The sequence below is a fragment of the Mizuhopecten yessoensis genome, unplaced genomic scaffold, assembly GCF_002113885.1.
Source record: "Mizuhopecten yessoensis strain PY_sf001 unplaced genomic scaffold, ASM211388v2 scaffold1961, whole genome shotgun sequence".
Taxonomy (NCBI): Eukaryota; Metazoa; Mollusca; class Bivalvia; order Pectinida; family Pectinidae; genus Mizuhopecten; species Mizuhopecten yessoensis.
In genome coordinates this window covers 574,775-591,977 of record NW_018404308.1, presented here as the reverse complement: position 1 = coordinate 591,977, position 17,203 = coordinate 574,775, and the positions used below count along the sequence as shown (strand labels likewise).

The 17,203-nt window shown below is 38.5% G+C and overlaps 1 protein-coding gene across 1 annotated transcript in view; it reads right to left on the bottom strand.

Annotated features, from left to right (window-relative positions):
• Positions 1–301: 301 nt before the first annotated feature.
• The window catches only part of LOC110443531 (junctophilin-1-like), a 90,110-nt gene continuing 73,208 nt past the window's right edge, over positions 302–17,203 (bottom strand). Inside the window, exons 3-5 of the mRNA XM_021487799.1 lie at positions 7,717–7,835; positions 3,268–4,253; positions 302–2,651 (exon numbers count right to left, since the gene is read on the bottom strand). Coding sequence (XP_021343474.1) covers positions 2,565–2,651; positions 3,268–4,253; positions 7,717–7,835 — 1,192 coding nt within the window. The 3' untranslated portion in view covers positions 302–2,564. The remainder of the gene's footprint in view (positions 2,652–3,267; positions 4,254–7,716; positions 7,836–17,203) is intronic.

Below are 17,203 nucleotides of genomic sequence, written 5' to 3'. Positions count from 1 at the left end.
TAAAAGTGCATTTTGGCTGCTTCCCAAACCCTGATGTAAAGTAATGACATGAATATGTCAAATGATATTTTTCAGAAGACAATCTTGAATATGATGCATAAAAATGTTTGTAAGACCCGGTATCAGCAAAACAGTTTATACCAACCATATCTGAAAATGTCAGGTATTGGTTTGTGAGCAGATCACGCTGTTCAGCACCATTCATTATATGAATTGCTTCCCTTTAATTCCATATTACTTCCATGATGTTATGTTTTAACAAAACGTGAAAAGTGACAAGAAAAAACAACCGCTCTCTCCCTGCAGGTAAATAACAATATTTTAATCTGAATATTAGATTGTGTAATAGATGTACCATATATTTGTACTAAATTACTAAAGGATCTATCAAACGGTTAGTTCAGGATGTACATGGTCATCAGACAAAGGTAGCGTGTTACCGACACACCAACATCAATCTTACGTCGCATTCAACCACTTTAACTCAATTTAAATCTAGGAAATGCACTGACCTGGAATAACAAAGTCGTTCGACGAACTTTTTCAAAATGTATGGAAGCAAAATCCTGATTTATTATAAATCATTTCCATATTAAATAAACAAGAAAAAAGATAAAATACAAATGAAAATTAAAAACACCTAGAATTGTGATAAATAAAAACATGACGTATCGGCAACTGAGTGCATGTGACTTTATATGAGAACATTCCTTACAGTCTGGCGACTGTGGGGTACACGCCGTACAGACTACTGAAAGACATGACGGTTTAACACCTTCTCTTTAACGATAAGTATTTGGGTACAAAGGTACAGACCCTCGCACATTGACAACACAGAAGGATATTTCGGGTTGACACTTGGTGAAAATATACGTATTATTGTCTCTACGAAATAGTAGTTTCAACATTATAATGTATTTACGTAATATCTCAACAAAGAATAAAATCAGTCAATTAAACATGTCCGGGTCATAACAATGCATTCTTTTTAAATAGACGTTTGCACTTTGTTTCCGGTCTACGACCATGGTCATGACTAGTTTCTCCAAACATTGTCTTTATGTTTTAACTGTTTCTACTTACAAAAGCTACCAGTCAACGGTAAAACGCCTTCCTATTCCTCAGCAAGTCGCCAGTACACAGACTGTCAACATGAGCTCAATGTTGCACTATTGCATGTATCTATTTAACGTGCTTCGTCAATAACTGATTAAATATTAATAAATACTGATTTCTGTTGCTGCCTCCATGGTCATCGCAAAGCTAAAATGACCAATCTCTTGATCTTTAAAGATATCTATCTCCTTAACTTTTGTGAAAATATTGTTTCTTGATCGCTATAGGCCTAGACAAATACCATAATTTATTCACAATTCAACTACCTTACACCGTTACAAATAAGTTGATCCATACAAACGTACACAGATCTATCCATTGAATTATAAGCTTCTTTCCGTTAGCATGCCGTTTGATGACGTAGACAATATATATATTGTGATGGCATTACAGGAAACGTGTCATGTACTGTGTTATGGACATGACCTTAATTGAGGTACTAGGTGCGTGTCAGATTGTGTCATTGGGCCAATAGTATGGCAGCTGAAGGATCGAACATGTGCGTATAGTAGAAACTTCTTGTATCCACTCTTTAACAAAAATGTCACAAAAAAATCCTAGACATTCAAAATAATGGAGAGAAGGAATATAAGATATTTGTTAAAAGGACTGGAGGAATCTGTACACAGGTTCATTAAATCTGCTCACTTGTAATCCCGATCAAAAACAAAACACTGCTTCTGGATTGCTCCTCGTCGTACAAAACCTAGTGGAACTTGGAATTAACCCCAACAGGTCAAGGAGCGAACAGACATTTCCGGGTAACACGGGATGATGAGTTGTGACAATTCACACACACATGCATTCAAGAATCTCCAACATCCACAATGCATATAAACTCTGAATAACGTTAACGAATTCCAGCTCGAACAAAGATTGCAAAAAAACGTTGGTATTCATCTTCCTTTCCGCGTTGTTCCCAGAACTTATATACTCCACAAAAATGTTGTTCTTGGAAAAATGAATACTTCCAAAATACATTTATACAAAATGTCTTTAACTTAATTCGTCCTCACTACAACTTGATAGAGATCTGTCCTTGGGACAAGTACGGTGCCAGGGAAGATGATCACTGGGTAGCACGTGACATCACTGGGTAACACGTGACCCGGTCTCGTACATCCTAATGGAAAAATGGATGCGGACGTACGAGACGGAATAGGAAAGTTTGGTTCAGTAGGTAGTTGGAGTCTCGCTGAGTTCCATCAACTGCTTGCGAAAACGCCATGGCTAAAGCAGGTTATCAAACAAATTTCACGTCCAACGGGTATGGTCTTGGTATTTCCTGTGGTAAGAAATCCAAATTTCTCTTCTTGACCTTTGACCCAGAACTGGTTCGACTGCTGTTTCCGTTGCATCAACCCGCCGTTGCCAACGTGTGCCACGGTGACACAGGTCACTGGAAGGTGCATATATTTGTTTCCATGACGACAACGTTACAGCACTCATCAGGACAACAGGTTGAAAAACATTGTGGCTAAACTCAGGTTCACTGCAATTACTAAGACCAACAGTTGACGCTGCTGTACAAAGTCCTGAAAACACGCAAACATAAATAATTTCCAACAGTCGCAAACTATTCAATATATGACGATATAGGACTAATTTACAGTGGCAATAATTTACAAATTTACTTATCATTTGTAAAAGACGACATTCTCACATGCTGTAGTTTGAAAATGAGCAAATTAAATAAGAACACACATTGTTAAAATAAGTTGCATCATCCTTGCAGAACCATTCAAAACAAATTACCTTACAATATTAATAATTACTATTAACATTCCACTTCAAAAGATAAAGAATAAACATAACAATAATAATATCGGAGTTTATTTGTACAGTATTTAATTATCAATCATTGCATTACATTTCTAATTTATGAAGAATTTAATTACATCATCCACGTTAAAGATTATCCTTACAATACCAAGTTTAACCATAAATCATCAACAAGAAAGATTTATTTTACAATACCATTCAGAGTAGCGTTTTAATACAAATAATAAAGTGTATCCTTACAGTACCAACGATATAGCTTTACCTCACAATGGCAAATTTAACCTTAACTCATCAATAATGAAATAACCGCAAATACTGCGGGTTTTCACAAACCTACAAATGTCAAATTGTTGTTGACATATGACCTACCTTCAGATCCCCAAGGATGACGGTTACGTCCCCTTGCCGACGCCGGTCAGCCAAATCCTGTAGCCGCCTGAGCTCTTCCCGCCTAGCACTGCCCAGCTGGTAGGCTTCCTCGCGCGAGATCGGTTTGATCCTATCCACTTGCTTGATAGCCGTGATGTCTGGAAGACTTCCTCTTTTGCTCTTTCCCTTACCCAACGTATTTTGGCTTTCGATTGTATATTCTTTTGGAAGGTCGCCCCTTGACATTCTTTGTGGTTGTGCTGGAGGCCTATCAACCCCTGTTACACGCTTTCGTATTCCATTTTCTATAACATAAGTATCGGGGTTTTTACCTGCAATGTTTTCGCTACTATGTGCCGTTTCTCTTTCCGACATTGCTTGTGTTGTCGCATTGCCCTCTGTTTTGACAATGCAAGGCATAGTTCTTCTTCGCTGAAGCGGTCTGTTCTTCGACTCATCGTCCAGACTTTCCGACACACCTGAATCTGGAGACGGGTCCGTTATATGGTTGGCCCTGTAGCGCTCCTCACCACTTAAAAGTTCCTTTCCTAAACCGCTATCGTCCCTTTGGGCAGAATACTGATCAAAGTGGTCGTTTAAAATTGTCGAATTAAATATTTCACTAAATCCTCTACCCCTTCTCGAACCTGCCAAAAAGCTATACCTTCTTATTTTCAAAGATGGACTCCTGTTATGCGGCGAATGATTTGGTATGCTGGTCATCTTTTTAGCGTCCTGTTTGGCGTTCGACATAGGCATATAGTCATAACCACTATTATTCCTAAGTGGACTTCCATCCGGGGAACTGTTGATCATCGGAACGAGGCCTCCGGGTAGCAACCCCCCACCGTCGTGGGGGTTCGTCTTTGTGAGCATTGACTTGGAGCGGTGTGGATTGTGGTTTTGAAGGCCTTTCACGTAACTAAAGTCGTATTCATCTTCGTCCACCTCGCCATTCTCTCGTTTCTTCTTCATCATATCTGAGCCTACAAATGGATGTAAATTAGATCAAACTATTCGAGTAAATAACAAACAAAATAGAAATCACAATCGGCTTCTTTTCCGCATATATCAAAACCATGCATTCGAAGTGTACTGTTTACGAAGTTATATGTTGTTTTGCCTGTAACTCCAGATTGTTGTTTTCTGAAATTGAATTTAAGATCGAGATCAATGGATTTAGTTTTTAATATCTTAATTAGATCAATATTTTTGTTTTTCCTTGATGAAGTCGTCAATACTTATCAACTATTCTAGCGGTGGTACATGACTAAATCCTGACAGGTTATAGCGGTGGTACATGACTAAATCCTGACAGGCTATGTTCTATGACGACCAAGATAATTTGTACTTAATTATTTGTAGCTCCGACATGATTGGAATAAAGACTTGAAGCAGTCACAATTCTTTCATGTCATTTTGTATCTCTAGAACCATCAATTCACAACGATATTGATTAAGACCTACTCTACAACTACACATTGCCCTCATCAACGACACGAACTATACTTTACAATCTGTCATCTGTAATCACCTACAGACGAACTAAATGTATCTGATTCACCTTGATATACCACTATAAAATCATTTGTATATAAACACTTTACAGAAAAAGTTACCAAAAACCTGACTGTTCCCATGAATGGTCTAACAAAAAACAATGTTTATTGTTGATTTGTAGCTGTTAGTCCGTTTTATTCTGATATTGTGTTGGCGGGTCTTTGCTCAATGGACAGTTACTGGGATGTTTGCAGTCTGTATAGCTAATAATAAATAAGGAAGTTTCGATGTATTATTGTCATGTCGTTTAATCCAATTCATGGACTTATTCTACAGGTGTTGTAATACATATGTTATTCTAAAGGTTTATTTTACATGTGTTGTAAAACAGGTGTTATTTGACAGGTTTTGTAATACAGGTATCATGTTACAGGTGTTATTTTACAGGTTTTGTAAAACAGGTATTATGTTACAGATGTTGTAATACAGGTGCTATTCTACAGGTTTATTTTACATGTGTTGTAAAACAAGTAATATTTTACAGGTGCTGTAAAACAGGTATTATGTTACAGAGGTTATTCTACAGGTTCATTTTACATGTGTTGTAAAACAGGTAATATTTTACAGGTGCTGTAAAACAGGTATTATGTTACAGGTGTTGTAATACAGGTGTTATTTTTCATGAGTTGTTATGCAGCTGTTATATTACAGCTGTTATTTTACAGTTGCAGCCTCCCGTTGAGGGTTGCATATAATGTTGTTGGACCTTTCACCGATTTCAGCCTTCGGCTTGTGGTGTCCGACATCAGTTTGGGCTTCGGGTTCAGCGAAAGACGCATTGCCCTCATCCTTTGTCAACAAATGTATATGACTCAGAACATATGTATTGTCCCTGTATTGAGATACTCATGATAAAATATATATTCTAAAATGCATAAATGTCATTAACATATTTTATAAAAGCAAATATTTAACAGCGTACTTCAGAAGCTAGAATTTGACAAAATCAGAAAAAATGTTTTCGTTTATTCGCTGTTTACAATATTTTTAATGGGAACGTTTGTCAGTGACACGTGGCAGTGCCTGTCTCCTATATCCCTATGTTTCTACTGAGCAATCAGATAGTGCAGGGATTTTGCGTAATATGTATGGCCTTTCATCGGATATGTAGGTAATATGTATGGCCTTTCATCGGATATGTAGGTAATATGTATGTTGTTGTTTTTTACTTGATTTGCATAGTCTTGTATTCTATTACCTACGTAAGAAGTATTAGATACACACCAGCAATATTACATAATGTGTATGGCCTTGTATTTGATACACAAATCGTTACTGGTATATACATACATTCTTCCATTTATTAACATATATCTATTTACATTTGTCACAGGCTTCATGAAGCATGAATTTCTTTCTGATTTCGACACCCGATGAGGTAAACGCGTCGAATGTTTCATTCATAAACGATTCATGAAACTGTTTACAAAGACTAAATCGACAAAAACGCAGACAACGAAAAAAATAGAAAAAATGAATTAATTTCAACATAAAATTACAAATAATTTTGTATTTTTTGCATGTATTGCCTGATGCAAGGAATTGAGCCAAGAGCTAAGTTTTATGATCTGCTTTAGCAGTTTATTTAATTTGTACGAGACTGACTTCCATTTATTGGGCCTTACAAACGACACGATTCAATGTTTATCCTGAAGCCGGAGTTTACGAGTATATCTGGAGAGGAAACGTTATGTCATCAATAAGAAATGGACAAAATATTAATTTTACCGATACACATCAAACAGCCGGTAATCAATATTGTTTTGTTTGTGTTACCAAAGTTATGAATTATTCTGCCTCACGACTGAGTCATATGTAAAGTTAAATTCGTCAATGTGTAGTTTGTTTGTTCATGTGTGTAATAGTATTCAACATAAGTGTGCATCTGGTGGCCATTTACAGTGACATTATGATAGAACTATTACTACACCGCTAACATGATGAACACTGTGTACCACTTGGCTGTCCCAAATAGTGAGAGTACGTTATGTGTATGAACCAAAGAACATCATGATATATCAATATAAGGCCTCATGATACCTGGTTGATGAATTAAAATAAGGCCTCGTGTTACATGATAAATAGATTAAAATAAGGATTAAAGATACCTGGTTAAAAGATTAAAATAAGGCATCATGTTAAAATAAGGTATCATGTAACTTGGTAAACAGATTAGAATAAGGTATCATGTAACATGGTAAACAGATTAGAATAAGGTATCATGTAACCTGGTAAACAGATTAGAATAAGGCCTCATGTAACCTGGTAAACACGTTTAAGATAAGCCTTAATAATACCTGGTACACAGATAAGAGTAAGGCCTCATAATACCTGGTAAACACGTGTAAGATAAGGCCTCATAATACCTGGTACACAAATTAAAATAAGACTCTATGTTACCTGTTAATAGATTAAAATAACCTGATTGATAGATTAAAATAAGGTATTATGTTACCTGATTAATATATTTAAATAAGGAATCATGTTACCTAATTGATAGATTAAAATAAGGTATCATGTTACCTGATTGATAGATTAAACACATAGTCCTTCGTTCACATATAAGAATAAGGTCTCATGTTACCTGGTAAACAGATTAAAATAAGGCCTCAAGTTACCTGGTTGACAGATTAAGATAGGCCTCATGTAACCTGGTTGATATATTAAGATAAGGCCTCGTGTTACCTGGTTGATAGATTAAGATAAGGCCTTGTGTTACCTGGTTGATAGATTAAGATAAGGCCTCGTGTTACCTGGTTGATAGATTAAGATAAGGCCTCGTGTTACCTGGTTGATAGATTAAGATCAGGCCTCGTGCTACCTGGTTGATAGATTAAGATAAGGCCTCGTGTTACCTGGTTGATAGATTAAGATAAGGCCTCGTGTTACCTGGTTGATGAAATTCTGGAGCATACTCTTTCGCTTTTAACCTGGCAAAATCCGAGTCTTGTTCTGATTTCAGGGCCGATTGGTCTGCCTGCTCTGCTTTCGCTCTTGCATTGGCCATTCTGAGAAAAAGAATAATAAATAAGTTTATTTTGTTCAATCGTTTGAAAAACAACTGGATTTACAATTTTATGTTCTTTTCATACCCTAGTTTTGGCTTTAGAAATATATGTTTAAGATTAAGTGCTATAGTCGAGTCTGTAATAGGCTAAACACGACAGTATAAATTTATAGTCAAGTACGACTACCTAAATTCGTTAATCGTTAATGCAATACTTTTCAAGCGTGCAATTTCCCCTTATCATCGAGAAAATTCCACTCTGTGAAAAGATAGTTGTACTGTAATCAGTAATAATATATTTACCCCGCTTAATTTTCATAAATGCCCGATAGTGAGTTCGCTCTTCCATTTTTTTGACATTCGCTAGGTTTCGTGATTTGGGTTTGCTATCTCGAAACCGCTATCAGCTAATATCCAAAACTTTAGAAAACACATTGAAGCATTTTTCGTCGCTTCCATCAATTTTTTAGTACAGCATATTTTATACAGTGTATCTTTTGTTAGCGTATTATCTTTACAAAAGATGCTACTTAAATAGGATTTGCTGAACATTTGATTGCTGACGATCAGAAAACTACAGAAACACTTCACATCATTTGATTTTGATTAATTATTATGGTAAGATAAATCACGATGACAATACGCATAAATGTAAATGTATCATATCACAGACACATGTGTCATTATCGATAGGGTTCGAGATTCCACTACACCAACATTTTTCGAGTGTTAATATCATAACGGCAAAGTTTTATTTCAAACATAGTACTGATAAGTATGTCTATAGCAGGTGATGTCGATCTGTCTACAAGGTGACGTCCATCTGTCTACAAGGTGACGTCCATCTGTCTACAGACACGTATCCAGGACAATCATAACGGTGTATAAAGAGAGGAGCTGATTTTAAGGACACGGGTATTATATAGAGCTACACGATGATAGATGGGATGGTTTTTGGTGACTTACGGCTACCCACTTGACGAGTTTATGTAAGCATCAGTTCGTGTTAGGGTGATATTGCCGCCTTATCATCTGGTGTATGTATGTGTGTTTATTTGTGGAGTAAGCAAAACCAGAGCTGACAGCAGATGATGTTACATCTCCTCTTCGTGTGTATCTATATAAAGTCGAAAGATGAGCAAGTCCTGTAAAAATGGCCGCCGATATGAGTGGGGGTCGTCTCGAAAAAAATCTAAGTGTGAAACAAATACAGCTGTGAAATTTGCGTGCTGCTAGATTATGACAATGTAATGGTTCTGTTCAAGTACTGTCAGTAGTGTTTGTTAGGATCTGTTTCATTTCTGTCGATAATACCACTACAGCCTTTTGTTTCGTTATCCCTGATTTTACTACACCGTTTATCTTCACATAGCAGTATGATATTTTATGGACCATTGCCAGCGTTACAACCATCAACAGCGATGCGGAGACAATCCACCACTACGCTGATCGATCGGTCCGAGCAGGCGAGTCGCCATGCCATGCCGGGAGCCTTCGGGTGATCTAGTTCCAGGAATATCGCTCACCGCAGGAATAACAAACCTTTGCTTGCAAGACGGCTTCAGTACGTCAAGCACATGTACACACTGAGCGTGCGCTACATCTTACCTGTATATTACAACTAGATGGTACTTTGTACTACTTACGTACGTGTAACTGATCAAATGTGTATGTTATTTAATTGCTGTATGAGAAAGTTACACTGTTTGCTAAGCAGGGTGTGATAACGTGAAGGGTTGTTAGTTGTATATACAATGCCAATAAAGCCAGCAGATGAAAAGTTACAAAATATCAACTTCATGTAATGTAATTGTAAGTGCAGGTTACAATTTGCATTTCAAATTACAATTGATTGTTTTGTAGTGAGTTTTCTTGTATGATGGCATTGGTAAAGTAAGGATATTTAACTATATACCACAGCAAACCAGAACAAGCTACAACCATACGACAGAGTCGGCAACCAAGGTTAAATAGACCACAGTCAAAAGACAAAATATACCACAGAGTAGGCAGCCAAGGACAAAATATACCACAGAGTAGACAGCTAAGGACAACATATACCAGAGTATGCAACCAAAGACAAAATATACCACAGAGTAGGCAACCAAAGACAAAATATGCCACAGAGTAGGCAGAAAAGGACAAAATATACCACAGAGTAGGCAGAAAAGGACAAAATATGCCACAGAGTAGGCAACCAAAGACAAAATATACCACAGAGTAGGCAGAAAATGACAAAATATACCACAGAGTAGGCAGCCAAGGACAAAATATGCCACAGAGAAGGCAACCAAAGACAAAATATACCACAGACTCGGCAGCCAAGGACAAAATATACCACAGAATAGGCAACAAAAGACTATATATACCACAGAGTAGGCAACCAAAGACAAAATATTCCACAGAGTCGGCAGCCAAGGACAAAATATACCACAGAATAGGCAACAAAAGACAATATATACCACAGAGTAGGCAACCAAAGACAAAATATACCACAGAGTAGGCAACCAAAGACAAAATATACCACAGAGTCGGCAGCCAAGGACAAAATATACCACAGAATAGGCAACAAAAGACTATATATACCACAGAGTAGGCAACCAAAGACAAAATATACCACATGGTCAACAACCCACGACAAATCTACCAAAGCGTCAACAAACGAAGAAATATCTATTGCAGCGCCAACGACTCACCAACCTACAGCGTTCTTAACGAAAAACAAAGATGAAATACAAATATTGTTGGACTGAGCGACGGTATTCAAATTACAAATAACGGAGATCATGTCGTGTACATATTGTTATGATTTTTCTTTCAGGCATTCATGATGACGGGTATGAGTATTTAAACCGCGCCAGTATTTCATTACCAGGCCTGGGCACGTGTCTATAAATAACTGCTAAACATCTAAGCTTTATAACTCTGATCAGTCTAGGAATGCGGTATGCCATAACACTACAACTTACTTAACTTAAGTGTTCTCTAAAAATAGACAGAGCCTATAAACTGTCTTCATTCTCTAACAATTTAACATGGAGTAAGTTAAAATCAAGGTCAAGGTTAGGGTATCTAACAAAATGATATGAGAAATCAGGCAATCACTGCAAAGCAGACAGGTAACGATCGAACTGTGCCAATAAAACGTTTCAGTCAGCTCCTGTGAACAAACCGAATTGTCTTAAATGTCTTTTTGTACAGCAGTACTTGTTCATAATTTACAATATGCAACACATGAAGGCAAGCATGACGTTAACACGAGAACGGATCTCAGTTGTCCTGTCCACACCTGTGTCTGTAACACTAGGTCCCTATATAAGTGTCCACACCTGTGTCTGTAACAATAGGTCCCCATATAAGTGCCCACACCTGTATCTGTAACAATAGGTCCCTATATAAGTGTCCACACCTGTGTCTGTAACAATAGGTCCCTATATAAGTGTCCACACCTGTGTCTGTAACAATAGGTCCCTATATAAGTGTCCACACCTGTGTCTGTAACAATAGGTCCCTATATAAGTGTCCACACCTGTGTCTGTAACAATAGGTCCCTATATAAGTGTCCACACCTGTGTCTGTAACAATAGGTCCCTATATAAGTGTCCACACCTGTGTCTGTAACAATAGGTCCCTATATAAGTGTCCACACCTGTGTCTGTAACAATAGGTCCCTATATAAGTGTCCACACCTGTGTCTGTAACAATAGGTCCCTATATAAGTGTCCACACCTGTGTCTGTAACAATAGGTCCCTATATAAGTGTCCACACCTGTGTCTGTAACAATAGGTCCCTATATAAGTGTCCACACCTGTGTCTGTAACAATAGGTCCCTATATAAGTGTCCACACCTGTGTCTGTAACAATAGGTCCCTATATAAGTGTCCACACCTGTGTCTGTAACAATAGGTCCCTATATAAGTGTCCACACCTGTGTCTGTAACAATAGGTCCCTATATAAGTGTCCACACCTGTGTCTGTAACAATAGGTCCCTATATAAGTGTCCACACCTGTGTCTGTAACAATAGGTCCCTATATAAGTGTCCACACCTGTGTCTGTAACAATAGGTCCCTATATAAGTGTCCACACCTGTGTCTGTAACAATAGGTCCCTATATAAGTGTCCACACCTGTGTCTGTAACAATAGGTCCCTATATAAGTGTCCACACCTGTGTCTGTAACAATAGGTCCCTATATAAGTGTCCACACCTGTGTCTGTAACAATAGGTCCCTATATAAGTGTCCACACCTGTGTCTGTAACAATAGGTCCCTATATAAGTGTCCACACCTGTGTCTGTAACAATAGGTCCCTATATAAGTGTCCACACCTGTGTCTGTAACAATAGGTCCCTATATAAGTGTCCACACCTGTGTCTGTAACAATAGGTCCCTATATAAGTGTCCACACCTGTGTCTGTAACAATAGGTCCCTATATAAGTGTCCACACCTGTGTCTGTAACAATAGGTCCCTATATAAGTGTCCACACCTGTGTCTGTAACAATAGGTCCCTATATAAGTGTCCACACCTGTGTCTGTAACAATAGGTCCCTATATAAGTGTCCACACCTGTGTCTGTAACAATAGGTCCCTATATAAGTGTCCACACCTGTGTCTGTAACAATAGGTCCCTATATAAGTGTCCACACCTGTGTCTGTAACAATAGGTCCCTATATAAGTGTCCACACCTGTGTCTGTAACAATAGGTCCCTATATAAGTGTCCACACCTGTGTCTGTAACAATAGGTCCCTATATAAGTGTCCACACCTGTGTCTGTAACAATAGGTCCCTATATAAGTGTCCACACCTGTGTCTGTAACAATAGGTCCCTATATAAGTGTCCACACCTGTGTCTGTAACAATAGGTCCCTATATAAGTGTCCACACCTGTGTCTGTAACAATAGGTCCCTATATAAGTGTCCACACCTGTGTCTGTAACAATAGGTCCCTATATAAGTGTCCACACCTGTGTCTGTAACAATAGGTCCCTATATAAGTGTCCACACCTGTGTCTGTAACAATAGGTCCCTATATAAGTGTCCACACCTGTGTCTGTAACAATAGGTCCCTATATAAGTGTCCACACCTGTGTCTGTAACAATAGGTCCCTATATAAGTGTCCACACCTGTGTCTGTAACAATAGGTCCCTATATAAGTGTCCACACCTGTGTCTGTAACAATAGGTCCCTATATAAGTGTCCACACCTGTGTCTGTAACAATAGGTCCCTATATAAGTGTCCACACCTGTGTCTGTAACAATAGGTCCCTATATAAGTGTCCACACCTGTGTCTGTAACAATAGGTCCCTATATAAGTGTCCACACCTGTGTCTGTAACAATAGGTCCCTATATAAGTGTCCACACCTGTGTCTGTAACAATAGGTCCCTATATAAGTGTCCACACCTGTGTCTGTAACAATAGGTCCCTATATAAGTGTCCACACCTGTGTCTGTAACAATAGGTCCCTATATAAGTGTCCACACCTGTGTCTGTAACAATAGGTCCCTATATAAGTGTCCACACCTGTGTCTGTAACAATAGGTCCCTATATAAGTGTCCACACCTGTGTCTGTAACAATAGGTCCCTATATAAGTGTCCACACCTGTGTCTGTAACAATAGGTCCCTATATAAGTGTCCACACCTGTGTCTGTAACAATAGGTCCCTATATAAGTGTCCACACCTGTGTCTGTAACAATAGGTCCCTATATAAGTGTCCACACCTGTGTCTGTAACAATAGGTCCCTATATAAGTGTCCACACCTGTGTCTGTAACAATAGGTCCCTATATAAGTGTCCACACCTGTGTCTGTAACAATAGGTCCCTATATAAGTGTCCACACCTGTGTCTGTAACAATAGGTCCCTATATAAGTGTCCACACCTGTGTCTGTAACAATAGGTCCCTATATAAGTGTCCACACCTGTGTCTGTAACAATAGGTCCCTATATAAGTGTCCACACCTGTGTCTGTAACAATAGGTCCCTATATAAGTGTCCACACCTGTGTCTGTAACAATAGGTCCCTATATAAGTGTCCACACCTGTGTCTGTAACAATAGGTCCCTATATAAGTGTCCACACCTGTGTCTGTAACAATAGGTCCCTATATAAGTGTCCACACCTGTGTCTGTAACAATAGGTCCCTATATAAGTGTCCACACCTGTGTCTGTAACAATAGGTCCCTATATAAGTGTCCACACCTGTGTCTGTAACAATAGGTCCCTATATAAGTGTCCACACCTGTGTCTGTAACAATAGGTCCCTATATAAGTGTCCACACCTGTGTCTGTAACAATAGGTCCCTATATAAGTGTCCACACCTGTGTCTGTAACAATAGGTCCCTATATAAGTGTCCACACCTGTGTCTGTAACAATAGGTCCCTATATAAGTGTCCACACCTGTGTCTGTAACAATAGGTCCCTATATAAGTGTCCACACCTGTGTCTGTAACAATAGGTCCCTATATAAGTGTCCACACCTGTGTCTGTAACAATAGGTCCCTATATAAGTGTCCACACCTGTGTCTGTAACAATAGGTCCCTATATAAGTGTCCACACCTGTGTCTGTAACAATAGGTCCCTATATAAGTGTCCACACCTGTGTCTGTAACAATAGGTCCCTATATAAGTGTCCACACCTGTGTCTGTAACAATAGGTCCCTATATAAGTGTCCACACCTGTGTCTGTAACAATAGGTCCCTATATAAGTGTCCACACCTGTGTCTGTAACAATAGGTCCCTATATAAGTGTCCACACCTGTGTCTGTAACAATAGGTCCCTATATAAGTGTCCACACCTGTGTCTGTAACAATAGGTCCCTATATAAGTGTCCACACCTGTGTCTGTAACAATAGGTCCCTATATAAGTGTCCACACCTGTGTCTGTAACAATAGGTCCCTATATAAGTGTCCACACCTGTGTCTGTAACAATAGGTCCCTATATAAGTGTCCACACCTGTGTCTGTAACAATAGGTCCCTATATAAGTGTCCACACCTGTGTCTGTAACAATAGGTCCCTATATAAGTGTCCACATACTACCAGGCAAATGGTTGGGGTTTTTGTTCTGAATAGTCTAGCCATGGTGCATCACTATGGTAACTGGGTGGCTATGTTAGTAGTTTAAACGTCAATGATTGATGTCACGTGGTGTCAAATACTCTATGGTACACATTACAGGCATAACCTACGGTAATGTAACTGATAATTATAAGGCTAACCGCTGACGACAACCTTTTCAACCCATAAATAATGTTTACTTGGGTATATATTTCTAAACTCGAGACATCTTACAAAACACATTGGTGATAGCTATCCTACATACAATACGCAGTATGACGGGCAGATTTTAGATAATACACAATTCCACATGCTATGAACTACACAAGGTCGCCAAATCACCAGACCGTGAAGATGATGTTTTTATCATATGCTTTTCACATTTAATTTGACAAAAGACACGCGATCTGTATGGAAAACACGCTATATTTCAGGGCAAACCGAATTGAAACCTACTTGGAATATGTGTGGGCACAAAAAACGAATGGGAATAAAATTCAGTTTGTCGCAAGTTTCAGTGTGACCAACTGCCAGCATACCTTTACTGCACACATCAATATCCAAGTATGTCACACATTGCAATGTAGTTGTGGAGTTATTGAACTGCATTTAAACTGTTTGTATATTGATCCGACAGCCATGTCACAGCCGGCTGACAACATGGTATCAGCTAAGGACGAGGAGTATGTTTTACTAAACATGCCGATACTCCCTTCGACTTTAACTTGGCTTTGTGGCATCATCTCCTTGACGTTCACCTAACTGTTTGGCGTCATGTATATTTAAGTCTAACTCGCTGTTGTTTCCTAAGCTCACATCTACCTCTGTGGTGTCCTCCGGACTAAAAACTAACTTTGCAGTGGCTTCTCAACTTAAATCTAACTCTGTAGCGTCTTCTAAACTTAACACCGTGACGTCTCTCATACTTCAATCTTATCTTGCAGTGTCCTCTAGACCTAAATATTACTTTGCCATATCTTTCAGACAGAAGTATAAATTTGTGGAGTCCCTTAAACATAAGTGTATCTTTGTGGTGTAATCTACACTTTACTTTAAGTCTGCAATGTCCCGTTGACTTACACCTAGATATATGTTACTCCTTTGACTTAAACTATGCTATGGACTGCCCCCCTTAACGTACAGTTAACTTTGTGGTCAGCCACGACGAAGTCCCTAGAACTTCACCCATACACCCCTGACGACACATTTGGAACTCCTCAAATTCAACGGTTGGAGTAGTTCATTATAAAATTTCAGGGGTGAATGAGTTAACTTATGTTTAAATTTGTCCTGACGAAATCTCCTCAGCTTAAAACTTAACCTTTGGTATTCCATGACTAGTTCCTATCAACTTAAATACAACCTTACAGTTTCGCATGATGATGCCTCCTGACCAACGTGTATATATAGTTAAAGTATGGGGTTGAGGGATATAGCAAGTTTCTGGTGTCCCTTGACCATGCCTATTTCCCTCGGCTTTCGCCTCGGGAAATAGACCTGGTCTTGGGACACCAGAAACTTGCCATATCCCTCAACCCCATACTTTAACTATATACTAACCAATGTCTAAGCTAAACACCCCATGTATACATATCTAAGCTAACACCCCATGTGTAGATATCTAAGCTAAACACCCCATGTATACATATATAAGCTAACACCCCATGTGTACATATCTCAGCTAAACACCCCATGTATACATATATAAGTTAACACCCCATGTGTACATATCTCAGCTAAACACCCCATGTATACATATATAAGCTAACACCCCATGTGTACATATCTAAGCTAAACACCCCATGTATACATATATAAGTTAACACCCCATGTGTACATATCTAAGCTAAACACCCCATGTATGCATATCTATGTTTGAATTGTGAAATGTACATCCCTATCTATGTCATGACACACATTTGCCGTAGACAGGACGGCCATGGTGAGCATTGGACAATAAAGATGTTCTGCTAGTTATCCTGTTATATACCCCGACGTTTTGTGTAGTATGTCTTACATGTAGTATCGTGAATTTCAAACAAACGTTTGTTATATACTCCGACGTGTAAACTCGTTCATTTTGTGTAGTATGTCTTAGTATTGTGAATTTCTAACATCGTGTGTTATATACCCCGATGTTTTGTGTAGTATGTCTTAGTATTGTGAATTTCTAACAAACGTGTGTTATATACCCCGATGTTTTGTGTAGTATGTCTTACATGTAGTATTGTGAATTTCTAACAAACGTGTGTTATATACCCCGACGTTTTGTGTAGTATGTCTTAGTATCGTGAATT